The sequence below is a fragment of the Varanus komodoensis genome, unplaced genomic scaffold (assembly GCF_004798865.1).
Source record: "Varanus komodoensis strain SLA01 unplaced genomic scaffold, ASM479886v1 scaffold11, whole genome shotgun sequence".
NCBI classification, from domain to species: domain Eukaryota; kingdom Metazoa; phylum Chordata; class Lepidosauria; order Squamata; family Varanidae; genus Varanus; species Varanus komodoensis.
The window spans coordinates 2,158,962-2,185,455 of NW_025335317.1; the positions used below are offsets into that span (position 1 = coordinate 2,158,962).

Below are 26,494 nucleotides of genomic sequence, written 5' to 3' on the forward strand. Positions count from 1 at the left end.
TCTCCTTCCCTGATGTGAATGATGGTGCTCTCCACCCAAATGAAGACAATAGGAGGAAACGGGTGGGTGTGAAAGCTACATTAATTAACAGAAATCCTCAAGGAGCATCATAGCAATATTTTGTATGGACTTCTCACAACCAGAAGAAATACATGAGAGAGTCTCCCAAGCAGTGGCCAAGTTTGCTGATGCCACCAAATTATACCAAGAGGATTATCATAATTACCTTTGCTGTGGTGTGTGAACCTGGCCAACATGGCTTATTGCTCTGGTTAACAAGTCACTCTGATACCTGAAACAACTCCTGGGTTCTGGGTGGTTTGCTATCCATGGTGACGAGCCACCCTGGCTGAGTTCACATGACATAAGTTGCACTGCCAAGCGCGTTTACTCCACTCTCCCAGCCCGTGACAGGCTCCGTGTGATTTCCCTCTCTGTGATCACGCAATCTTGCCCGTCGGCGGATTGCTTGGCCAGTCTACTTTCTAGCCCATTGTGAGCCATTTGTATGTCGCTCCGGGGACACGATCACTTGCCTCCGCTTGTGCTCCGGGTCCTTTAAGAGCACGTCCTTTCTAGCTCTCACTTATCTCATGAGGTGCGCGTGGCCCTTGTGACTCATGGCATGGCTGAGAGAGCCCCCAGGTCTCATCCTCATCCCCATGCAGCCCACGCCTCCACACCATGGGAGACCAGAGTTCCCCGAGGGAAGGGGAGGCTCCCTCTTGACCCCCCAGAGGCTGGGCCTGGCCTCCGGAGCTGCCAGAAGGCTCAACAGGAAGCACAAAAGGTAAGAGGAGGCTGGGCAAAGCAAGGGGCAGGGCCAAAGACACCTGCTGATACTCTGTCATCCAAAAGACCTCAGAACTATGATTTATTTCGGAAAGTGGTTTTGGGCTCCCCGGTACAAATAGCGAGTTATCCATCTCTTTGTTTGTGCAGTTGCAACAATTTATGCTTTCGTCTTGTGTACCACGTGACTGTGGGTCACGTCATTCTGATGACTCGTGCAGTCCTGTGATTTGCATGTGGAAAAGATGGAGCAAGTCCTGAATCGACACTCTCATCAGAGGGGGAACGAGTCGGTCGAGGAAGAAGCGCAGGCTCGGTGGTGAGAAGGTGGCGAAAGAGCCAGCTTCCTTTTTTAGAAGAATTGTCTATTTCATTGGCCAAAATCTTTATCTTTACATTGTGCGCACATGTGGATGTCAGCTGTCCAGACTCAGGTCCCTCCCAAGCTTAAAAGGGAGAGGTGGAATTCCCTACAGAATGTGTGTGTGCATTTCGACAGCTAGCTGGAAAAATGCCCCCTTTGATCTGACTATGAATGAGGCGCACGAGGGCAGAAGAGTTTAGGGATCGCAAACAGCATGATGGAGGTGGAAGTTACTCCAAGGGATTTTGCAATGGAATGGGATCTAAAGTTAAGTCTTCCACACTTAAAAATGTCCAGGCTCAGAAGAGGTAGTGCTGGTTAACAGCACAGGACTGGGACTCAGGAGGTCCACATTCACATCCCCGCTCAGCCACGGAGCTCCCTGGGGGACTTTGGGCCAGTCACTGTGGCCTCTCAGCCCAACCTACCTCACAGGGTTGTTGTTGTGAGGATCAGTTTTAGGGAAGGGGGAACAGAATTACAGGAGCTGCCTTGAGTTCCTCGAAAGGAAAAAAAAAGCAAGATATCAACATAATAAATACATAATGAAATAGTAACATAAATAATACTCCATTGCCCAGTCAAACCATTCAAGCTTCCTCACAACATGAAACACATTGCCATTTTGTGTGGAATCCAAAATGGCGGCCACTGCATTCCAGTTGTTGCAATGCACCCATTTTGGGGGTGATTTGCCCTGCTCCAGCCTGCCTTCCTCACTCATGCATTCTTGAAGGAAAACCTTTTCATTCCCGGCATTAGGAGCAAGACCTTACAACAAAGAGCTCCAGGAGGCGGAGGTCCCCAACCAACCTTCAGAAACACAGGCAGCAAATCCAGCAGACGTCTTCGTTGCTCCTCCGGACTCTGGAGAGCAGCCATTTCTTCATACTCCAAGAGCTGCCTGCCCAGGGTCTCCCACAGAAGAGAAGGGTCCAGGCAGGGGTCTTGGCCCTTGCCAGGTTTGACTGACTGTGTTGGGACTGCCACCACAGGGCCTTTGTTGGCCAAGGCATGATTCTGGCCAGCATTCTCTTCCGGTGAGTCCTCCTCTGCTTTCAGCTCTAGCACAGTTTCCATGCTTTAGTCACACTGATCTGGAAGGAAATACAAAAATATGGGATTGCCTCTGATTTGATTAACAGCTTGACTTGAGGAGCTATCGGCTTGGAGAGCAGTGGGAACTGGTGTGGGGGACAAAGTCTTCACATTCGTCCACTCACACCAACAATTCCTGATTGGATTATTGTAACATGTTCTACTGTACATGGGGCTGCCCTTGAAGACATTCCAGATACCTCAGTTGGTTCAGAACAGAACAGCCAAGATGTTGACGGGGACCAGCAGGTATTCACATATAATGCTGGTCCTCTGCCACCTACACTGGCTGCCAATTGAAGTCTGGGCCCAATTTAAGGTGCTGGAGATGACCTATAAAGCCCTAAACAGCCTGGGTCCTGGATACCTTACCTGGAGGAGCACCTCCTTCCTTATATGCCTTCCCACCCCTTAAGATCAGAGATGGAGGTCCTTCTCCAGGAGTCCTCCTTGAAGGAGATTAGGAGGGTGGCTACCCAGAGGAGGGCCTTCCCTGCACCCCGATTATGGAACACACTCCCCAGAGAAGTTTTCCTGGCACCAACGATTTGTTCCTTTCTGTGCCAGGCAAAACCCTTTTTATTTCCCCATTATTTTAATATTTAATAAGTTTTAAGGTGGGTTTTATTTACTGGAAGTTTTGGATGCTGTGCTCCATTTTATTCTGTGCTGCTTTTATTGTAAAACTGTCCCAAGACACTGATAGTTGGATGGGATATAAAAGCGATAGATAGATAGATAGATAGATAGATAGATAGATAGATAGATAGATAGATCAATAAATTCCAGCTCCGCTGCCGTGGTAACACACCCCAACAGCACTTCCTGCTCTGAGGCTCAGAACCCACCTTGCTGCTTTGACACCCTTCAGGAAGGGTTTGCTGCTGCTCAGCAGAAAGGCATGGGAAGAATCAGATTGGTCACGAAAAATTGGAGCCAGATCTAAGATGACCTTCCAGCTGCAATGCACCAGACTTGAACCTGGCATTGTGCAAAGACTGTGGGTTTGGGGACAGATGCAACATGGCACGATTTAGAGCAGAAATGGGGCAGAAAAGAATCCCAAGTCGTTCGATATGGTAAACAGAGCAAGTCACACTGCTCTGCCTTTTGAGATGACTTTCAGTTTCAGCAGCACAAACAACTTAGTACTTTTTATTACTATTCTTAGTGTTGCCAGCTGTCTATTAATTCATCACTGGTGCCAGTATTTCCGTATCCGCCCCGGCAGCTGGTTAAAGTTAAAAAGCTGGTTAAATGCTGGTTAAAGTTAAAAAGTAAAAATGCTGGGAAAAAGCGGTGCACAGGGCAGGTGCGGGGGGGGGGGGCTTGTTTTGCACCCCATGCGAGTTTCGACGGGAAAAAAGACCTAGAACTCCAGCCATGCCCTAATCATAACACTTCCGCTATCTCAGGTGAGACTGGAATAAGGATCCAAGAGGGGTCCAAGCCAACTCAGCTGGTGTAGACAGTTTTCCCGGTTCGCGCAAGGGAAAATTTGTTGTGCAAGACTTGCTAAGGGTTCACTCCCACGGGCTGCAGTCACATGCTGCAAGGAATCTCCTGTGATGGCTCTTCCTTTTTTCTTGGGCAGCGGTCTTGCTCCCTGTTGCCCAAGTTCCCTTCCTCTGCAGGCTGTCCGCTGGTCTCCCCCAGTCTCTGGAAGCAGCTACTTGGCTCTCGTGGTTCCACTGGCGTGGAGAGTCTCCTGATCCTATTGCTGCTGACGGCTACCCTTCTCCAGGGAGTTTCCTCTGCATGGGCCTTCCTCCACCTCTGCATCCACCTCCTGTTTCACTTCCATCTCCGGTGCTTCTCGCTGCTCTTGCAGCCCCACCATCCTGCCCAAGCACCCTTCCCTCACTCTTCTTCCTTGGAGGGCAGACACTCCCCACTCAAGCACTTTGCTTCTTGGGCTGGTCGGTTGAAGTCTGGCTTCTCTACTGCTCACGGTGACCTCCTCTCACTTCCCCCAGGATCACAATAAAGAGAAGCTATTCTTGCATCTCAAGACAACAACCAAAAAAGGAACCTTTAAAATCCCTCCTGAACCCTCATATCTGAAATGCCCCTTGGTAACAGTGGTTTAGGCTGGAATTCATGCGTAGTTTTGCTTCTCCTTATGTCTATTCTATACATTTATCAAATGCACTTTGCTCACTTAGGGCCACTAAAGCTATTGGACGGGTTTCATTTCTTGATTCCTGTACATTAACATGGTGAGATTATGAGTCATTTCAGATTTGCCCTGGGCAATCTCCTTGGATCCAATTAAGAAAGAAAACCTGGTGGCTGTTTGTTGCCAAAGTCATGCGAAGCACACATGGTTTCTGGGCAGCCTCTTAGAAAGTCTGGGGGGAGCTTTTGCACCCTTGCAAGAATTGTGCAGGTCATGCCCTACCATTATTCTGGATTCTTTTTTTTGGGGGGGGGAGTGAGGGGGGTTGCTGGCAAACCGATTCTGCAAGTTGCTTTGATTATTTTTAATTATTTGCACATATTAGAGTATTAGGAAGGGGAAACCGGCCCAGTTACACAGAAAGCGCCAGGCTGATTTTATTTTTATTTTTTATTTTTATTTTGCCTTTTTATACCGTCCTCTTACCAAGAGTCTCAGGACGGTCCCAAGATGGAGGAAGCAGTGACAGGATGAATGCTGTGCAAATGGCCTGCACCCAGCGCCCCGCAGTTCATGCTCTGGGGAGACCCCATTGCTAAGAAGAGCCACTGATGAAATCCTGGCAGTTTATGAATGCCTGACCACAGAAAACAGACAAGAAGGGGGCAGTGGCAGGAAGCGCAATGCAGGCCCATGCAGAGCTGGCATTAGAATTGTCTGTCAAGCTGATTCCAAAAACAAGGCTTTTGGGAAGAAAGTTGGATCAGACCACATCCTTCCCTTACAACTTTTTTGTCATTACCAATGTGACACTCGCCATTTGCTCCTCAGCTGAAACTGGAAACTCCTCAACAAAAGTCAGTCTATGTTGGGCAGTACTGAAAGTTAAAGAGCGATGTGAGGGGTACTGGCATTGACAGCGAAGGACAGAGAAGACGCGCGGCTCGGCCTCACTGCATGCCGCTTATCGGGCATCGTGGGAGTGCCACAATCCCCGTCTCTTGAGTTCAGCCCAGCTTCTGGCAAAATGCCTCCTGACATTCTGATCAAAAGTGGGCAAGATGCACAATCTACCGGGTGGCATCCTTAGTTGGCTACAGGGCTGGACCCAGGGAGTGCTTCTTAACGGCACCGTCTCAGCCCGGGGAGGGCTGCGAGTGGGTCCCACAGCGCTCAGTACCGGGACGAGTGCTCTGCAGAGTTTTCATTAATGACTTGGATGAGGAAGCGCAGGAAGGTTGATCAGATCTGCAGATGACACAAAAACAGGTGGGGCAGCTAATACCCTGGAAGGCAGAAACAAAAGCCAAGGTGATCTGGATGGGCTGCAGCTCTGGGCTGAAAACAGCCGAATGAAATTCCATAGGGAGGACTGCCAAGTTCTGCGCTTAGGAAACAGGTTTCAGGGGTCTTGGACTCACCTGCCGAGGGGGATGCCACCTGTTGGGAGCTGCAAGATTGTTTTCTGAGGCATGCTTAGGGTTCCCCTTAAAGCACTCCTGCATCCCCGATCCACCGTTTCGCGCCTCCTGTCCAAACTCTGAACGCTCATGAGGTCCTATATTTAAACCGTCTACCTCTCAACACAAAAGTAACACAGCAAATCCAGCATTCTTCCTTCTAGTTGTTAATAGTAACCCTGGAAAGTATTTGTTTTTTGCTCTGTGGATGTTTCCATGCTCTTTTAATTATTGCTTGAATCATTCTGGCAGAAACCGTGACGCCCCAGCCAGCCATTAGTGAGTTACTCTGATAGAAGCATTATTCTCCTTCGTAAGAGTGAATCGCTGTGAAATATTAATGCTCGCATTCAGACGCACACAGGAACGCTTCTCAAAATAGCAGGCTGGGCGAGTGCCCTGGCCTCCGCTCTCGCCCCTCAGAGTATGGGTGGCCGCCCCGCGTCTGCCGCCCGTCTGCGAACCCTCCTGTTTTCTATACACGAGCAATTTCTATAGGGAAGAAAGGGTCCCAGCCATGTGGGCCCACACCGGCCACAACATGGCCCACCATTTCTTGCAATTTATTTATTTATCTAGACAACTTATATGCAATGCCAGCTCCAGCAAATGCCCCCCATCTTGGATTCATGGCCATGTGAAAAGCAGAGCAGCCGAGAGCTGGCCGAACTTTCTCTTGCAAGAGTCAAAGCAACTTGTGACTCAGAGTGCTGCCCCCTTTGTGGCTAAGGCAGCAAAAAGGGAAGGAAAATATTACAGATAAGGTGAGCTATTTCAATTCAATGTAATCGTTTCTTTTAAAACTGATGTAGGGTTTCAGTAGGGCTTACGGAACCCGTTTTATAAAAAGATTTTTCAATTCCTTTTTCTCTTTCTAAAGAATTTAAATATTGTATTATTAGTTTTATTTTAAACTTTCATAGTATTCAATTTTCAAGTTTATGTAGCTACTGTCTGTCTTCAGTGTGCTTTCACAGTGTTTGAAATGATCTCAAGGCTTATTCAATAAATTTTGATGGACTGACTCACAGTCCAAAATGCTGCAGTCCAAATGGAACTTTGAATGGCCTCTGCACGCGAATTGGGTCGGCCGTGCCTCGGGATGGCGAAACAGCCCTCTCCGAGCAGTTGTCCCACCCGGCCAGAAAGGATGCGAATGATGGACATGTAACAGCCAGCTAATCCGTCGGGATGACGGTGTCTCCTGGCTTTCGCAGGCCCTTTGAACCAGGAAGCAGCATACAAAGTCTGCAAATTCCGTCAGCAGTTTCTCTCATCAAATTTTGCAGCTTCTCGACTAAAGCCTATTTATAGGTTACTTGTTCCATCGAGATATTTGACCTTGGCAAATTCCATGCCACTGTAATTTGATCTTTTTTGGAGGGGACATCTTCTCATCCTAACTTTTCACCATCTTTTCCTCAATATCTTGGATAGCAGAACAGAACCAGGAAGGATAACAGTCTGAGCATATTCAGAAAGATCAGGTTGGAAGGTGTGGCACGTCTGCTTTCAGGCGCTACACCATCATAAGCTTCCATTATTTATACTTTATTGGCCAGAAGACAAGACTGGGGGGAGGAAATGGAATTAGGAGATGTTTTTCACCCTCCCCACATGAATTCCAGGGAAAGCTGAAGTTTGAATCCACTTGGCAGGGAACTGCACGTGTTCTTTCCAGTTGGATCAGTCTGTTTTCACCCTGAAGCAGACCTGTCCAAAGCACCTGCTGATAAATTGTTATTTCTACCACAATAAATCAGTAACTCTCTCTCAGTTGACTTTTGCTGCACCCAGTTGAGGAATTTCTCTTTGCTTGTATGTGCTTTACAGCTCACAACCCTTTCACTTTCACCTTAAAAAGGGGGAAAGAAAAATCTTGCAACTAGGTACTCAAATTGGGAATAGAGTCGAATTCGTCTGTGTTGTTTTGTATGGGCTAAAGAAAAACCTCAGCGCTCCTTCTTCTGCCAGAGCTTTCAGGAAAAACAACCAAGAGGGTTAATCGTTAGCAATGACATGCCTGCTGGGAGCCTGCAAGAAACAGAAAACTCTCAGGCACATCGAAGCTCCTCCATTATCCTCCTCCTCCTTGGCAGTGCGCTGAACGAGCCACGTTCCTGCCATGTTGTGGCTTCCTGAACTTTCATGGTCTGACATGCCGCTTGCAAACAATCCTGCGAGACTGCCGCCTTGCCAAGGCGGCAAGGAGATGAGGACCCCCAGCTGGGAAAAAAGAGGATGGAGACATTCAACATACCTGCCGGCTTTTTCTGGCGCTGGCGGCGACTCCAGCCAAAGGATGCAGCAATGTAAGCAGGGCTGCCCGGCACCTTGATGTGCCCGGCAGGGTCTGCTCCTCAACTTTGCATGGTGATTCATTTGACTAAGCAGCTGTACTTGTTTCCTGGTAAAAGCAGAAGTGCTGAAACACACAACAGACCACAAGTTCTGCTCAGGCCAAAAAGCAGAGCAGGAATCTGGAGGCGCCGCCCGCATCATGGAGCCACCGCCACCGCGGTGAGAGGCAGCAACAACCTGGAAAGCCCCTGGACTGAACTTTCCACCCTGAGGCCCTCAGTCTCCCCCACTTCCTAGGCAGGGTGGGGGCTTGTTTCAGAGGAGAGGCCCAACGACTCCCCCACAGACCCCCGGTGCCCCCCAGTCTCTGGCATTGCTCAGTGCAGACTTTTCCTGGCCGGGGACCCCCAAGCTCCCTTCTGGGGCGAGGATGGAAAAGCCCTCAGCTGGAGCGGCCTCATTGGTGCCAAACCTTCTCCCGCAGGGCAGCCTTCCCTTTAGGGTGCTCCTCTCCCTCCCAGGTGAGTGAGGGAATTACCTAAAAGAGCACCCAGAGCGTTTTTTAACGGTGACTGAAATGGTTGGACTTGAGACACGCACACGACCCTTGGCCAAACCTCCCAGCTCAACCGCCAGAACAGCGGGGAGGCAGTGGGGCAGGCACGGCAGGGCAGGGCAGGGCAGGGCAGGGCAGGGCAGAAAGCAGCTGCTTAGCCAGCGCTTAGCCAGGGCCTGCCTTCAGTGCGACGTGTGATGGACAAACTGGCGTGGTGCATAAAGCACTCGATCGCCCCAAATTTTTGCAAAACCATCTCACACAGGCAAGCTTTATGCTCACAAAAGAGCAATTAATCAGACAGAGCTGCAAGCTGACATGTCCGCACCCCTTGCCGACGTCTCGGGGAGCATTGCTGAATATCTGGGCGGACATCCTCCCGTACTTATGGGCTGCTGGTGGAGCCCACAGGGCAGACTCGGCCCTCTTTGCTGCTCGCTGCTGCAGCCATGAGGGAAAATCCCAGGGGCTGGAAGCAGCCCTCAGGCCCGGCCCACTTGAACACCGAGCGGTTTGTGCCACGGGATGGTTCGCAGAACACAGCGCATGGGCCTCCCTCGTCCCCTCAGAGACGCATTTGCTTGTTCCCAGAGGCAATGCGCTTCTCCCCAAGCTCTTGGCGGGCAAGCTGAGGTGATGGCCCCATATGGGGGCTGCTCAGCGTGCCTGTTTGCGACTCACCCACAGTGAGCCCGAGAGTGCTTGCACACATGGCAGGCTGCCCCCTTTCTCCCTCGGGCCCCCCAGGGGCAGCCCAGGGCCCACCTGAGCCTTTCCGCTGCAATGGCCGGCCCCTTACACCGGCCACTGTTTTTCCTTCCATTCATTATTGGGGGGGGGGGTCACTTTCCTTTGACAGCCACTGCAGACCCTACAAACTGCCACAGGGGGGCACTGGAGGGGCAGTCACTGATTTGTTGTCGTCTCCCCCATTCTGGTACAAGACACTTGCGCCAATGTTTTCAAGTCCTTTTCTCAACTCATTTTCTCATTGGACTTGTGCAAGGTGCTGCAATTGTGGAGGTCGCTCCCCAGAGAGGTCCGCCTGGCGCCAATGCTTCTTTCCTTTCAACGTCAGCGAAAACCTTCTCATTCTCCCAACATTTTAATTGTCAACCTGTTTTATTTAGTGGTTTTATATTTTAACATCGGATGCCGTGCAACTGTTCCTCTTATTTCTCTTTCTATTCTATTTTATTAATCTGCTGGAAACCGTCCTGAGATGTCTGTGATGGGATTGTATAGAAAAGTTTTGAATGAATAAATAAGGGGGGTGGGGTGCATGCACCGATCTGAAACAACAGGTCTCACCCAGGCGATCTTCAACGGTGTCTGGCAGGAAGGATTCGCCCATAAGCATTGCTCTGAAGGGCTGCAGAGGGTTTATCTTTCACTGGCATTGTTTAGACAGCTGTCAAAAGTCAAGCTGTCCAGAAAAACTGAAGCCAGGAGTAATCCTTACCTGCAAAAGGAGTTACATAGAAACACAGAAACATTGCGGGTCAGGAGGGGTCTCCCGGGCCATCTAGCCTGACCCCTGGCTCCAGCCAGCTCCGCTCATGACATGCCCACCATGTGCATGTCCAGCCTGTCCTTGAACACCCGCACCGAGGGGGCCTCAACCGCCTCCCGTGGAAGCCCTTCTGTGTTGGCTGGAAGATAACAGTCTTAGTGGGGAGTTTCTCTAGGTTTGGGGGGTGTTTTGACTTTTAGACCTGACTTTTGTTGGAGTCCTCTCCTTCCATGATCCTTTCCTGAGACTCTGTATGCTCAGGAAGGTGGGAAAGCGCAAGCTGGGGAACGCACAATGTTGATAGCTAGCTGCCCAGTTCCGTCCCAAGGGCATTCTCTTGCTTGCCTTGTTTCTGCTCTTCACAGGGCTACTCGGGGTTTTGGGGCAAGAACATTTGCACTCATGACCGTCTAGACCTCTGTGCAAAAACTCTGGACACCTTCGTCAAGAAGCGCTCGTTGCACTTTCTGGAAGACAGAAGAAACCAGAAAAAAGTATTAAATTATGTTTTATTCATCACAGCTCCATAATACCTGTGTCTGCCCTGAGGTTCTTGCCCAGGGACACTTCCATTCCATGTGAAATGATCATTCCCGCAGAAAATAAAAGAATATTCTCCTTACTGCAATGTTGCATCTATCCTTAAATATTGCAAATTCTTAAAGAAGAGAATCTCTGTGCTGTAAATGATACAATGACTGACTATGAAAAGTGTATCTGGATAAATTGTTACATTTTTACATTTTGTATTGTTGAACCATCCCGAGACTTCAGTAACGGGACGGTCTAGAAAAGTTTTAGATCAAGCGATCAATGCATCTTTTAAACACAGACCCGAGCTGCAAAGCTTCCTTTGTGCAAGGCAACCCGCAGCTCCTCACCTGCAGCCAGAGAGCTTGGCAGAAACCCTCCCTGTACATGCCATCAGTCCCTCCAGAACAGAAAAGCCATTGGCTGCTCCCTTTGGTTTATCTTTAAAGTCACAATAAAGGCGTGTTTATTTGCCTGCATCTCTTTTCCTGACATTGGGCCAGTGTGGTACCACCATCAGGGCCTCCTGTGCCTGCAGATGTCATTCAGCCTGACAAACAGGAAAAAATATGTCGCTACTTATAGATTTCCAGTGATAAGCGATGGGAGGCATAGATATTTGGACTTCTGGAGTGAGAGTCACTTGGTGCTGACTCCAAGGAGGAGTCTGCAGCTGGGCAGAGGGGACTGGGCTCCACTGACGCCACCCTATGGGGGCTTGAAGGGCAGTAGCTCGTAGGCAGAACTCCTTCCTCTTCTTCTCCTCCTCTGTTATTCTTCCTGTGTCCACTTTGCAGCGCGGCCTGAGCTGAAGAACAAGCAGACCTTAAGGTGCCGTCTCCCTGCAGGCCCCCTTTCCAGCTCCTCCGGCCTCTCCGCCTGCGGCCCCGTGGTGTTCATCAGGGCATGGCCCGACGAGGAGAGATTCCCTCCGCAGGAGGCCAGGGCTGCCCTCCCTCCCAGGGGCTCTGCCGCTACGCTCTTCTCCGGGGCAACACTGACATCACATGGCTGGATCCACTCATTGCAGAAAAGCATCTTCTTACCTGTGGAAGCAAAATCACGAGGAGACAACTACGAGGAGACAACTACAGGGTCGCTCTGTTGCATCTCAGCAGGTACTGCCCGAGGATGCGCCTTGCCGTGGCTGCTTGGACTTCGACCTTTCTTGGGCAGGGTTGCCCATCGCGGCAGGCAGCCCTGTGTGGTCACCGTGGGTACGTGGAGTCTCACCTCCAGCCACGCCACGGGATCGGGGGTTTCCTGCATGACTGCCGTTCCCCCCACAAGCCTCCCCCTGGGGGTGCCCCTCCCATGCCCACCGCGCCTGCGATTCCATCCCAAGGTGCTCCCACATGGCCTTCCCAATGCTCCCTGGGCGGGATCTCCAGCCCTGTCCCCTTTCTGCTGGTGCACTTTTCCTGCATCCTTCGGCCAAAGTTTCCTTCCGATGGGTGAACCCGCTCAAAGCACCGGAGCGCGTGGGGAGCCCTCTCCGGGGCAGCGTCTCCCACGATCAACCGTGGGGCTTGTCAGCTCCACCAGCTCACCCGATGCCCCTCCCCACACCCTGCTTCGCCTGCCCTCATCCCACGCACTGCCCCACAGCCCTTCCCCAGCCAGCACTCACCCCCATCACCACCCCCCCCCCACTGCTTCTTGCGCCTGACCCCGGCTTTTGCGCCTGAGGAGCTTGGTGTGGTGTGCACCAAGGGTCTGCGGAGGAAGCGGCTGGGTGGTGTGCTTCTCCCCGCAGTGCTGCCTGGTGGCCCCTCACTCCTGCCCCAGAGCAGATCTCTAGGGCAGGAAATGGAGGAGCAGGGGTGCCCCGAGGGTTGCACAAACGGCAGTGCTGTCAGTGGCGCTCCGAGAGACCATCAACGAGACGGCTGTTTCCGCTTGCAGTTTCTCAAAACCAAATGTACCATTTTGAGCTGCCACGACAGGGTTTGGACAGCACCACACGCCAAAAGGGGTCAAAAGTACCCTGCTGTTTGTCACATCTTGCAAACTCACCCACCAAGTGCTACCTTGGTCCATCTTGTCTGACTGCAAAGGAAGCACACCTGGGTGTTACACTTGGGGTTGAACACTGTTGGGATTAGGAAAACCTTGCTTGTTGCCTGAAATTGGCCACAGCGGGGCAGAAGAATGAGGTGGTCCCCAGTTGCTCCCAGACTCCTTCCCTTCTTGCATGTTGTCTGCAAGTTTAGGCTTGGGATTAAGCTCCAGGTTAGGGCTAATGTTAAGAAAACCCTGGTCCCTCCTACGTCCAGCGGCTTGGAGCAGATCTTGACAGGGCAAAACGAGTGTGCCATCAAGAACAGTCCAAAATCTGGCTTTGCCAGTTTTCTGGATGTAAAGGGATGATACCTGGGCATTTGGCTTTGGGTTGAGCTTCACATTAGGGCCAGTGTTAAGAATAGTTGGGTCTCTGGGCATGTCCAGTTACCAGGAATTGGCCGCAAGTGGAACAAAGCCTGAATATTCAACAAGAGCAACCAGAGTGCTGCAGTTTTACATGCTGACCAGAAGTGTAGGGATTATATTTGCAAGTGCTTGGGTTTAAGGGTCAGACTAAGGTTAGGGTTAGGAAAATCTCAGCCCCTATTCATTCGCAGTGGCATATATTGGAAAGAGCAAGCAGTCCACAAAGACACCCTACATGCGGCCTTTCTGCATGTTTACAAATGTATAGAGATGATTCCTAAGTATTTCCACAGAAGCTAAACTTCAAATTATGGTCACAGGTTTCAGGTTTAAAAAAAGTCAGGTTTTTCAAAATTTCAGGTCTTGAGAATCAGGCTGAATGAGCATTTCCAGGTCCCTTGAAATATCCTCCATTGGGCAGAAAGGGTGAGCGGCCCACAAGAATAATCTGGCATAAGATGTTCGAATACATCACGACAGCCAACACCTGTCCAGAATGCCAGATTCAATCACAGACCACGATTTCCTGGGTTGCTTTAACCAGTCGTGAATTTGTACAAATAAACACCTGAAAGCCACAGGACTAAAGATTCATGCAGATTTGGTCACTTTGCATAAAATTCTAATTTTTGCAAATTACTCTTGAGTAATGTGCTCGTCCTGGGCTTACTTCCCCAACTTTTACTCTCCTTTAAAAGAAATGAGCAAATTGCCACCTTTGTGGAGACAAAAGTCTGTATCCAGGAGTTGGTACCAGGACAGGGCTAAAAAAGCTACATGGAAGAGTGGAAGTCCCTGGGATTCCATGGCCTCCCCATTAGCTTCCTCAAGCATCCCTGCAAAGGATATTTCACAAGAACAGCTTTAAGATCTGTCTGACACCAATCATGCTCCGTGTGTGCCGTGTCCCTGTGCTGCAAGTGCCACAGCTCCCTTCGCTTTGCTCCACTTGGGGGAGCTATTCCCTAATTCACCGCTGATGCTCATCAACGCAAGCTCCTCGCAGAACAGAGTCGCCGGAGGATTTCGCCTACAGCCAAAGGCACGTCTGGGGGACCCTCTCAGGCAAACTGCTTTTAGGGAGCGGTTTTGTTTGTTCAGTCGCAAAGTCGTGCCCGACCCATCACGACCCCATGGACAACATTCCTCCAGGCTCTCCTATCTTCCACCATCCCCTGGAGTCCACCCAAGCCCACACACACTGCCCCAGTGACTCCATCCAGCCACCTCATCCTCTGCCGCCCCCTCCTTCTTTTGCCATCTATTGTTCCCAGCATTAGGCTCTTCTCCAGGGAAGTCCTTCCTTCCCATTAGGTGGCCAAAGTATTTGAGTTTCAGCTTCAGAATCGGCCCTCTAAAGAACAGTCAGGATTGATTTTTGGATACTGTCCGTGGGGTTTTCATGGCGAGGATACTGGGCTGGGTTGCCATTTCCATCTCCAGTGGATCACCTTTTGTCAGAGCTCTCTGCTAAGGCCTGTCCATCTTATAGCAATGTTAAGGGGCGATAAAGCATTCTGAAATAATTCCCCCATATAGATTTAATTTGATGGACTTAGGGACCAATGGATGTCCCCTGAGATTGCCTGAGAGACCAGAGGGTTCCTTGGAAGCTGGGCTCCCAGGTCTCCTGGCCTCAGGCCTTGGACTCCGAAAGCCAAGCCCTGGCCCCTCGCAATTTGTGCAGAGGAAGACGCACTGGCTGCCCCACTCCAAGGCAGCAACTGGGCCGAGAAGAGGGGAAAGGGGTGTGCCACAGGAGGCACTGGAAATAAGTTGGTACTGATCAGCTCCCCAGCCTCCTTTGCTTCTCCTCTTCCTCACTGGCACGAAATCTAGAAGGCTGGAAGCAGCCATGGGGATAAAATGCATGGCCACTGCCCTGACCCACACTTTGCTCCACATCTGCCATGGGGTGGCAGGATAAAGCCCTTGGAGAGCAATCCTGTGGCCCAGAGGTGAACACCTGAGGGACCTTGGATTGGGTCAGATCCCCCTTCAGGCTGGGAATGGCACTGCGACCTTGGAACCAGGCACGGGAGAGTCAACCATGATAAGATATAGCTATAATCCTCCACACAGGCAAAGCCCAATGAGCTCATCCTCTTCCCCAGCAGGGTCCTTCCCAGCACATCCAGGATCCACGCCATGGTTAAGGGAGATAACAACCCAGCACCGCGCGAAGGGCGTAGATGGGGGGCGGGTGCCAGGAGATGCGAACAGACGGCGCATGGGGCTGGTTACCTGTGCACCCCCAGCCCTCTTCTCATGCGCAAGGTCTCTCCGAATGGGTGGGACATGGTGGTGCATGAAGAGGAGTCTGGCACTCACGCAGGCCGATGCCCCGCAGGCGAGGTTCATGCTGAGAGCAGGCACGTGGCCTGCAGGCTGAGCACAGGGCCAGGTCTCTGAATCAGGTGTTGACATCTGCATAATGGAGAAATGATTATTTAGAACAGAGGGCTATGCAGGCTAGGAAGGCCACGAGAAGAAGCAGCGAACTTGAACGGCGCTCGCATGGGGTGGGGAACCAGAATGGCCGCAGCGGCTCAGTCTTCTGAGTTGCTCTGATGCCGGCTGCTGGTGCCATGAGCCGCGGGTGTGCTTGAGGCCCCGAAAGGTCCCCCTCCATCCTGCTCTGCTCCTACCTGCTTCCCGGCCTCTCGCCAAGAAACCCACAGGCCAAAAGGAGTAATGTGCAATTATTTCATCAGAGAGGTTGCTCATGCAGAACTTTACAGCAACTAAAAAAATATGCTTTTCTGCACGGTATTTCAAGGAGCTGCATTTCTTCCGTGCATCATTAGACCGAGAAAGAGTGGAGATACAAAAGGCTTGAAGGAACTGAACTGTTGTTCTGGTGCTCTTACGCTTGCTAGGTGAGCCTGGCTAAAGTCTACACAGGGATCAACCATTTCATCCCATGTGATGCCTCTTCAAATATTAAAAGACGGGGAGGAAGTGGGAATTGTGAGATGGGGAGGCAGAGACAAAGTTCTTCTGACAGGCAAACCACTTTCAGCTCAATTTGGAACTAAGCTTTTCTTTTTCTTTTGGGTAAATACTGGATTTTTCCCTAAAATTTGGAAATAGTTTCACTCTTAAACTAGTTCCAAGCATTCCTCCATCCACCCATCAAAAGTTTTTATATGCCATCCAATACCACAGTCTCTGCACGGCTTACAAAGACAAAAACAGAAAACAACAACATACCAACAAACCACATACTGCATCCAACTACTAATGATAAAATCAAAGATAAAATATTAAATATTTAAATGTTGGGAAAATAAAAAAAGGTTTTCACCTGATGCCAAAAAGAATAAAGTGATGGCACCAGGCAAGCCTCTCTGGGGAGCATGTTTCAAAGTCAGGGCACCACCACCAAAAAGGCCCTTCTCCTTTCAACTGGACGAACAGTGCAAGGAACACAGAAGATCCACAAGATGGACTCCGTGTTGGATCTGGAAGCAAGACTGGGCATGATCGGAGAAGCAACATTGGATGAGAAAGCTGCAACACATGCACACCAGCTTCAGCTGACCCCAGGTCCGTAGGGTAATGATCCTCCAGTGGCTCACTGAGAGGCTAAGACTCGCCAGCTGAGGCTGATGCATCCTTCCTTGCGAAGGTGCTCCGCAGAGGAGCCTTCCCTCAGAGGAGGCAGATTCCCTGCAATGCATAAAGGAAAGACTCCCTAGCCTTCCATCTCTCTCTGGCCTTCCTTCCGACATGAATCCATGCACGGGACTGAAGTGCTGTGTTCATGGGTTCCCAGCTGCTGGAAAATGCAGCTGTCCTGCTCTGAGAAATGCCCTGGAATCCCCCACAAGCATCAGCCATCAGCCATGGGACTCCTACCCTCCCTCCCTCCCTTAATTAGGCCAATTATGCATGCATATTCCTGTGTTCACCGTTTTTAAACCTGAACTGCTCTAGAACCTTGTGCTAGCCAACAGGCCAGCCTAAAAGCAGGAAGATCTTGGCTTGAAGGGCTGCTCTGGATCAGCTCTACGAGTGCCGATCAGTTCGTCTCTAGACAACCCTTCATTCTTTACCCTGCTTCTCACCTTTTCTTTAGACAAAATAAAAATAGAAGACTTCAGCCAAGGTTCACCCAAAATGGGCCTACTGAGATTCATTGCTATGGTCTTTGCACATGCTTTCCCGGTTCGGCCGTACGTGAAAACAAGCCGGCCTTCTCCTTGGCCTCACACCTCCGACCAGAATATCCAGCACAATTTTGTGCTGCGTCAGTCAGTTACTCCCATCAGTTCAAATTTCAGTCCATACAGTCCCTCGACTCTGACAGTAAATTACATCTTCTCCGAACAGCCTGGAAATTGCTTGTTAATCAGGTCGTGGCACTTGTGCTTTGGTCCAGCAGCCTCAGATAATGGTGCGTTTGTTCCACCGAATCCCCCATCAAGGATGCTGTAAGCGTGTACGATAACTTCATGGTTACTCGTTCGTGTGATACAACTGGATAGTTAAGAATCATTACAGCAAAGATTTCTCATCGGTGTGATTTAAAGTCAGGAGTGGGGATGTGTGTGTGTGTGTGTGAGAGAGATTTTAATTACTCCACATCTTGGGGCCTTCATTCCAGCGAGCTGGATACACTAAAATAGCATAAGCGTGAAGCTCGTTCTGTGCAGTAACTTAATTTAGGGAGAGCACCTTTTGAAAGGCAGGATCCCTCCTTTGCTGTGGTACCTTTCCTTTCTTGTTGTTTTCCTTGCCGCTGTCACAAGGGGCCTCACAGCCCTGTTGGGGCTTGCTGCACCGGGGCAATCCCCTGCAAAAGCCCCCCGGAGATTGCTACGAACCCCACAAGGGGGCAGCGATCCTCTTCTTGGTTTAGCTTGCATGCGCAGCACCTTTCCGGATGGGTCCCTGGGCTTGCTGCAAATCTGCACTCTGCTTGCAGTCCAGTTTTAAACCATAACTACGGTTCTACCATTCATGTTTCTCATACGCAGTTATATTTTATTTACCTATTTTTCATTTCATTTCTATATCACCTGATAGTAGAAGCTCTCTGGGTGGTTCAGAACAACTAAAAAATAAAACCCAACAACTGCCTAGAAAAACCACAATGCAATTAAAAACAGCAAACAGATTCCAACGTGCATTGAAAAGAGAATTTAAAATAATTCAAGCAGCTAAAATAGGTTTTCCATGGGCACACTGCACTTTTAAGAGCATCCAGATGGGTGGCCATCACTACATCCTGCAGGGCAGAGCACAGTGCAGATTACATCTAGACCAAGCTGCTCTTAAAGCAACCGGCAGGTGGGAGGGGGTGGCATTGTCCCATGGTCACCATACCTAGCAGGATGCATATGAAGGAACAGGAGAGGAAGAAGGGCAAGGACGTTTGCATTCTGCTTCATTTCAGAGTTTTCAGCATCTAGTGAAAAGCAGGAGCTCTCACGTACCAGCATCTCATTATTTCTGCTCAGTGCCAGGGGAATTATCCAGCCTGCTGTTGGATCCTCCAGCCATAAAACACCTGGAAAGAACTGGCCATTTTGCATTGTCAGTCTGGATTCCAAGTTCCTGCAAGGAAAAGCTGTAAATGTTTAGCAGAGCCCCTCAGGAAATATGAAAAGGAGGGGGCAGGATTTCTAGGATGTTTAAACAAGAGATTCTTTGATAACTGGAAGCCGTCTCAGGCCTCCAGGAAAAGCAGCAGAAAAAGGCCACTCGGGAAGAACCTGACTCTGCTGTTCAGACCTTTCCTTAATTTCACAGCACATTCCAGGAACAACTAGCAAAAAGTAAAAATATGCTTTATGCTGGGCTATCTGACTTGGGTAATTTTCTTGATATGTTGATTAGGAAAGAGTTCGTCATCCATCACCCCTGCTCCCCTTGGGCTGCTTCAGGAAGACCTCCTCCCCGTTTTATTAAGCAGCATTTGCGCAATGCTGCTCACACACCTGAGCTCGTCGCCTTGCCTTTGGTCCCGATGCCTGTCCCGCCTGCCTGGTGCACAGGGCCAGGAGAGTGCCTGGATGTGGGCCTGCAGTTTGCCCTTGGGAGAGCAAGATGCAGGGCTTGGGGGCCACAGGGGCGAAGCCCCTGCAGGGCTCACCAGGGCAGGGCTGGCTCTGCTTGGATAGATCCATACTCTTACTTCGGATGACACTGGTGGCTATATTCACATCCCACCTTTTCTCCTCTCGCCAGGAACCCAGGCAGCTTCCAGCGGATTGCTGCCTTATGCGAGCAGGGACAGTCTGTAGCCACTTTGAGTGTCCACATGCTCTGGAAACTTGCCCCGCCAACGCCCTCTGCAGCAGGACCCATGGTGCCCCGAGGGGCTGCCAGGCTCACGGTGGGTTGCCCCCGCTCCTGCACCCCAGTGCGACCACGGGGATCCCCAGGGGCCCCTGGCAGGACCGATCTTGTCTGCCCTTCCCACACTTTCGCACTCGCCACAGCCACCCCCCCCACACACACACTTTGGAGATGATCTTCCACCACCTCCAGTCTGGCAGCTCGGTGACAGACCCTTCAGCGTGCCCAGGCAGCTCCTCGGAGGGGATGCCCCTGGTTCAGCACCCTCTTTCCCGTTTTCCCTTCTTTGTGCCCCGTGTGAACATTTTTATTAGCCAGTATTGGAAGGGACTGGCTCTGCATCCCTGCTGTGCTATTTCTTAGCCCTCCAAGAGCAAATTCACCTTTGGGTGAATTTCTGTTACCGCCATCTCCTGCCGCCTGCATTCCAGCGATTTTTCCTCCTGCTCTAGTGAACAGGACCCTAATTATGCCCTGTGGCTGGGGTGGGGAATGGGGTAGCCACTTCCTCTTCCTTCCTTGTCCCACCTCTCCAGTGAAGAGATCTGTCCCGAGCTCAGCATCGCCTTCCCTAGCCCCATCGTCTCTGGGCTAAGTAGCTGATTCTTCAGCAAAGCACGTCAGAAGATGTACCTTTACTTGCTGTTCTGAACACAAAACTGTCTGGCTTGCAGCATGTATCAGAAAAATATGAGATCTAAACAAGGTAACAATTACTTGTTGTGGTCAATGGCATGAAACCTCTGAATTGCACGTAATATCTAGATTTTGCAAAAGCGCTCTAAACTGGTATAAAAGAGAGAAAGACCAACTTTGCCCTCAAATGAGGACATGGCTTTGCTCCTTGGAACTCAACTAAAACAGGAACTTCTTTGTGTGGCTAATGCATCCTTCCCATGTGCTCAACCATTTGTGGAAAGGCCCCACCAAGTCAAAGAGCTCAGAAGGGTCAGCAGGGAAGGCATGCAGATGAACTGAGCATGTCCAAAAAGTTTCACAGAACCTGATGCTGCTACAGTGCAGAAATGGTGAGAAGGCGAATTCCTCCATCTAAATGACAGGATGAAAACAAATCGGGCAGAAACAGACGGACAACAGAGTTAGTCCCACCTCACAGCTGCACTCTGGACAGAAAAACTGGAACACAACACTTGTGCAGACTGGGCCCTCCACCAAGGAAATCGTAAACCCATTTAGACTACAACCCTAAACGTATTTGCCTGAGAGCAAGTCCCAAAGTTCACTCTGAGTCCCTCGATCAGGACTAAACTGCAGAAGGAGGTAAATTTAGCTTGATTTCCGTCACTTCAAAAACCTTCCCCTTGAAAACAGGCCCTGCTATTCTAAAAAATAGATTTATTCAGGTGATGCTCCTCGACGTATGCTAAATGTGGATGCTGTAATTTACTCTATGGCTGCATTTAAGGAAAAATGTCTGGTTTGGGTTTGCTTTTTGCAACTTGCAAAATGCTTTGAGCAATTTTTGCTCCTGTTAATGCTCCTGGGTTGGCTCCACATTTAGGTGAGTGTAACACGCAAGCAGAAGGGGACACCAGTAGAAGGACTATAAAAGCTTTAGATAAATAAATATTTGCAATAAACTCCTTCATAAATGGGACAAATTGAATCTGACATTTAAAATAGAATACAGAAGAAAGCAGGCATGACAGATTCCAGGTTGGATCCAGACTAGGTGAAGTGATCTTTAGTCCTGTTGAAATCAGTGAAATGGAAATCGGTCATGATTGGCTAATCCCACGTATGTGGCTCATTGAACAATGGCTGTGACAGAACATGAGCTTGCTGAAAAGGTATCCCATTGATGGAATGATGTAATAGTGGGTGCTGCGGCTGGGTGGGAAGCGCACTTCCTTGTTTCCGGGCCAGGCAGAGATCATATGACCTGACGCAACCAAGAATCCTTGATGGGTGAGCATTTTAGCTCAGTTAAACAAGCAGCAGGCAAAAATGAAACAAAACTGGAGAGGGATTTTGCACAATCTCCACAAAAGTGTTGTGCAAGGGCCTAGACCTCAAATCCACATCAGTGCAAAGAAACACCCTCAGGATGCTGCATCTTCCCTGCACTGGTGTTAGCATTTTTCAGGCACTGATCATATCATCTAAGACCAACAGCTAAACATTTGCTATGCTGATAGTCCAGCAAAGCAGGACTTCCATTTTCACAACGTTATACAAGCCTGAGGCCATGCAGTCATCCACAATGCAGCAGCACTTCCTGTTGCTCTGAATCAAGCGTGGAAATACATTTAGCAGAGCTATTTTTGACTGCAGCAAGGCATTCTGAATTCTACCATGGGCTTACCGCATACCGCTGGAGAAATTAGCTCTCCAGAATGAATGCATTATGGATAAAAGAACCTCCTTCTAAAGCCAGAAGTCATGAAATTATCCATACTCCCCATGGTGAAGAAATCACAGACCTTTTGCATTACTGACCATTTTTTTCTCATGCATTTTCAGTTATCCAACACTTCACAGATGAAAATAGAAATGTACTAAGGATAACCGCCTGGCCACCTCAGTATTCATGACGTGCGGCCGAATTCCGTCCCAGTCTGCTGTACACCCTGCTCCAGTTCAAGCTTTAATCCGTCCCCCTTCCACAACAACAGCAGTTGACTATCACCGCCATCCCAGCATGGCTAAATTAATTAACACCTGCAGCAGAAACAACGGTTTCTATTCATCCCCAGACTGGATAGAATCAAGCTTCTTGACAATCCAGTGGAATCAAACTCGAGCAGGATGGCCAGGGGATGGCGGGGTCTCTTTAAAAGCCCTTTGCTGCAAAATGACTGCTTTTGAGTCAATTACTGGCCGCTTTCAGGGCCATTTTTAATTTTAATGAGAGCAGTGCATCGAAAATGGCAAGAACGACACATTTCGCGGGAGCCTTGGCTACCTGAATCAGCTGCTATGAAGGGGACGGGAGGTGCATTCCGCAGGCACTTCCTCTCCACTTCTGTGCATTCTCAGGCTTCTACACCAGAATTATTGTTGCAAAATGAATCCTTGGTGGTTTGCATTCCAGGGGCCAGAATGAGAAGAGCTGCATGGCAAAAGTGTGGTGACGGCTAAGATATTGGAAAGGGAATATGCATAGAACCCACCCAAAATGAAACACAGCCAGTGATTCATCTGGGACAGATAACAGCAAAACCGCCCACACAAATGCTGGACATTGATGAATGTCCTTAAAAAATGAAACCTTCAGTTCCTTCAAGGAATTCGAAAGGTTGCCTTTAGTAAGGGAGGCAGGCAGGTGTCAAACCTCCAACAGTATTTCAAACACATATTATAATTTACATATATTTACATAATTTATATATAATATAAGCAGAACCTCTCTGATTCTGCACGTGGTTGTCATTATCTGTGTATAGAGCAATGTAACAGACCCCTGCACATGTAGAAGGCACCAACCCTACTTCTTACAAGAAGGGAAGGTGTCCTATCCCCATAGCCTTGCTTTCATTCTCACAATCACTGAAATGCACAACGGAGCAAGCACAAGCTTGCAAAAAAGGGACATGTGCTCATCACAAAGTACACTCCCGAAACAAAACCGCTTCCTGGTCTAGCGCTGAAAGAATGGAAGAGAGACGAGTGTCCCTGGCAGCCCCAACGCAAGAGTGTGCAGAGAGCTCTGTGGGGTGAGGCCAAAGGCTAACCGAGGCGCACCTTGCGCAGAGACCCCAGTGGGAAGCCCCAGGCAGCGCAAGCAAGCGCCACCCGCCTGCCCCTGCTGCTTCTGAACCGCTCATCCTGGAAGGAAGGAGGCAGCCCTGAGGCCAGGAGGCCTGGAGCAAGTCTGCGGGTGCCTCGCAGCGGCTTTTAGTCTGACCCAGGCACCACGTCAGGATGAATTTCCATTTCTACATCTGGTAAAACTTGCAGTTTCACCCGTTGACCCCAGTATAAGGACGGAGGGAGGGGAACGTTCCTGTGGGAGAGAAATATCAAGGTAACATTTGCAACTTCATATAAAGAAAACTTGTATAAAATGTTTTATAGATGGTATCTGTCACCAAATAGATTAGCTATGATGTTTCCAAATATGTCAAATGGATGTTGGAAATGTAAACATAAATTGGGTACTTTTTATCATATGTGGTGGACTTGCGATAACGTGAAATAGTATTGGATTAAAATACATAAATCGCTCGAGGAAATGTTACAAAAATCCTTAGCTTTTAAACCTGAAGTTTTTTATTAGGCATTATACCAGAGGACATTAGTAAACAAGAAATGAATTTGATTTTACATGTAATCACTGTGGCGAGGATTGCATTCGCTCAACACTGGAACAGTGAGGAACTACCCACTGATGAACTGATTCTAAAAAAGATCTTGGACTGTGCAGAAATGGATAGATTGACTTTTTCATTGAAGGCAAACTTCTATCAAACTTGGGACTCTTTTTATTATTGGCTAGAGAAATGGGACTTCACATAGATTTAAATATGTTTTTAAAGTTATCATAAATGGAAAAAGAAGGGTGTGGGAGCTGACCCAGTGGGCTCAATGTTTTTGATGATGGATGTTGTTTGTAGTTTTGTTTGTTTGTTTTTTAGGATTATAATTTCAAATAAAACTTATTTTAAAAAAAGAAATTGTCTACCAACTGCATGTGCTAGTGTGTGTGTGCACAGATTCAAGGGTATATATAAGCATGATAATTGACATTGAAATATAGTACATTTCTCTGCAGTGCAAAAGGTGGTGACCAGGTGACCCATGTTGCGGCTGAAGCACTGCAAGGGGCACCCATGAGGCCCCGCTCTCCCCGCTGGCGGTTTATTCTCTTTATGCCGGGCTTGGCCTGGCCCACCCTTCAACTAGAGAGCGACTTCAAAATGAAGGGCAGTCCTATGAGAGAGATGCCCTCTTTAGAAAAGGACACCTGGCCCAGTCCCCTGGCAGCCCGTCACAGAGAGAGATGCCCTCTTTAGAAAAGGACACCTGGCCCAGTCCCCTGGCAGCCCGTCACAGAGAGAGATGCCCTCTTTAGGAAAGGACACCTGGCCCTGCTGGTCCACTCCAGATGGACCAGGCTGCAAGGACCCGGCGTGCGCCTTCCCGCTGCTTACCAGCTGACTGCTCCGCCAGCAGCAGTGAAGGCCTCGCACTGAAGCCGCCTGTGCCTGGCTGTGTTACCACCTGAAAGGCGGCACGAAAGGAGTTCAGCAGGAGAGGCGCACACCCTGGGATGCTCCAGAACGCGGTGCCACTTCTTTCTGGCTGCAGGGAATAGAAATCTCCTGGTAACCAGGCAGGGAATATTTACAGACGCTGGTCCCTTTTATGAGGAAGAGGAAGAGGAAGAGGAGGATGCTACTGCCTGGCACATCACAAAGCAAGGAATAGCAGGAGCAAGCACGTTACAGCTCAGCCATGAAGGGCAGGAATGAAGAGGGCAGGAATGGGAGAACTAACTGGATGAAGGCCACGAAGCATGCCAGAAACATAGAAAGGAAGCAAGTCAGAAGGGGTCTCCCTGGCCATCTAGTCTGACCCTGGCTCAGACATGGGTACAAAGAAGCCTCTGAACCTGTAGCAGGTTCAGGGTTAGGCAAGGCCGATGCTGAAATGAGGTCCAATCAGGAGCAGGGCACGGCGGTTGTACCCAAAGCCCCTCTGGAGCTGCCTCCCAGGGGCAGGAGGAGCAAAGGAGCACGAGCCCCTCGCTCGCCCAGAGCCAGCCGCCTCGGCAGCGCGCATTCTGCAGCTTCCCAGCGGCAAAGCAAAGAGAAGGCGGAGGGGGGAGCGTGGTAGCAGCATGCCAGGCGCTGCCCGAAGCCGGCCCCTCGGGTTAATTTTGACCCGGTAAGCCATTGTCCTGGCAAAGACGCCAAATATGCAGCATTCTGCGTTTTATCAGGAAATGTTTAGACTGGAATGGAAAGAGCTTGGCCTTATTCTCCCCAAAAGGCAAATACCTTATGGGAGGGGGGGGGATTACGTTTTAGGAGCAGGCGCGGGGCGCGCTCCTGGGTTCCGCCGTTCCCGACCGCGTTTTCCCTGCGCGGCCTCCCGGGCAGGCGCGCACAGCTGGCGCCCGCTGCGGCGCACGGCGACGGCCGCCCTGCCGCGCCAGGCCGTCGCGGGGAGCCCCGCAGCCCGCTGGGCTGGGGCGCAGCCGGCTGCCCCTCGCCTTCCCGCTGCTGCCTCCCCCTTGCTCCCGGGGGCGGCTGCTCCCCAGGGCAGATGCGCCACGGCTGCCCGGCGCGGCAATCGGGGCGCTCCCGGAGGCGCAGCTGGCCAGGTGCCGCGCCCGCCGCGCGGAAGCCTCCCGGGCACACGGGGGCGGCCAGCGGGTCAGCCCCTCTCCCGCCGACGAGAAGCCCTCCCGGGGGCGCGCCGGGGAGAGGAGCGGCTGCGCTTGCGCTGCGCGCGCAGGAAATCTTCCTGGGCAGCGCTTCCACCGGGCAGCGCCCCCCCCCCGCCCCGCTGCTTGCCCCTCCCGGAGAAGGCCTGGGAGCTTCCCCCGAGCAGGAGCGGGGAGGGAAAGCCTGGGGTGGGCGCGGAGGTGCACTCGGAGGCGCCGCTTCGCCCCTTCCTCCGGCGCGAACGCTGCTTGGGCCGGGCCTGGGACGCCACGGCCTCCCCGCCCGGAGCAGGCGGACCATTCTCAGCTGCAGAATGAGGACCGGCTTCGGCTTGGTGCACTCCAGCCGTTGCCATTCGAAGCGAGGAGGACTGGGAGTTGCTGTACGTGTTGCGCTCGTGCGGAGTAAGGAGCCCCGTCCTTGTTCACCCTTTTCTTGCGGTGACCCTGCGGCGGAAACATTCTCTGTGTGATGCGATGCGCGTGGAGAGATTCGCCTGCGCTTTTTATTGATTCTTCGCCAAGGAACTGAGCGCGGGGAAAGCCTGGATTTGGTGCGGGGGGGGGGGGTCCAGTGATGAATGAAGCCCCCGTGCGACCACCAATCAGAGCAGCGTGCCTCTTGCTGCACGGGATGGGAGAGCAACACCTCACGTATGCCATGCTTCCTTT

The 26,494-nt window shown here is 50.6% G+C and overlaps 1 protein-coding gene across 1 annotated transcript in view; it reads right to left on the minus strand.

The window, feature by feature from the left end:
- Window positions 1–8,147, minus strand: part of WDFY4 (WDFY family member 4) — a 127,819-nt gene extending 119,672 nt beyond the window's left edge. The window contains exons 1-2 of the mRNA XM_044420053.1: window positions 8,094–8,147; window positions 1,970–2,253 (exon numbers count right to left, since the gene is read on the minus strand). Coding sequence (XP_044275988.1) covers window positions 1,970–2,236 — 267 coding nt within the window. The 5' untranslated portion in view covers window positions 2,237–2,253; window positions 8,094–8,147. The remainder of the gene's footprint in view (window positions 1–1,969; window positions 2,254–8,093) is intronic.
- Window positions 8,148–26,494: the final 18,347 nt, after the last annotated feature.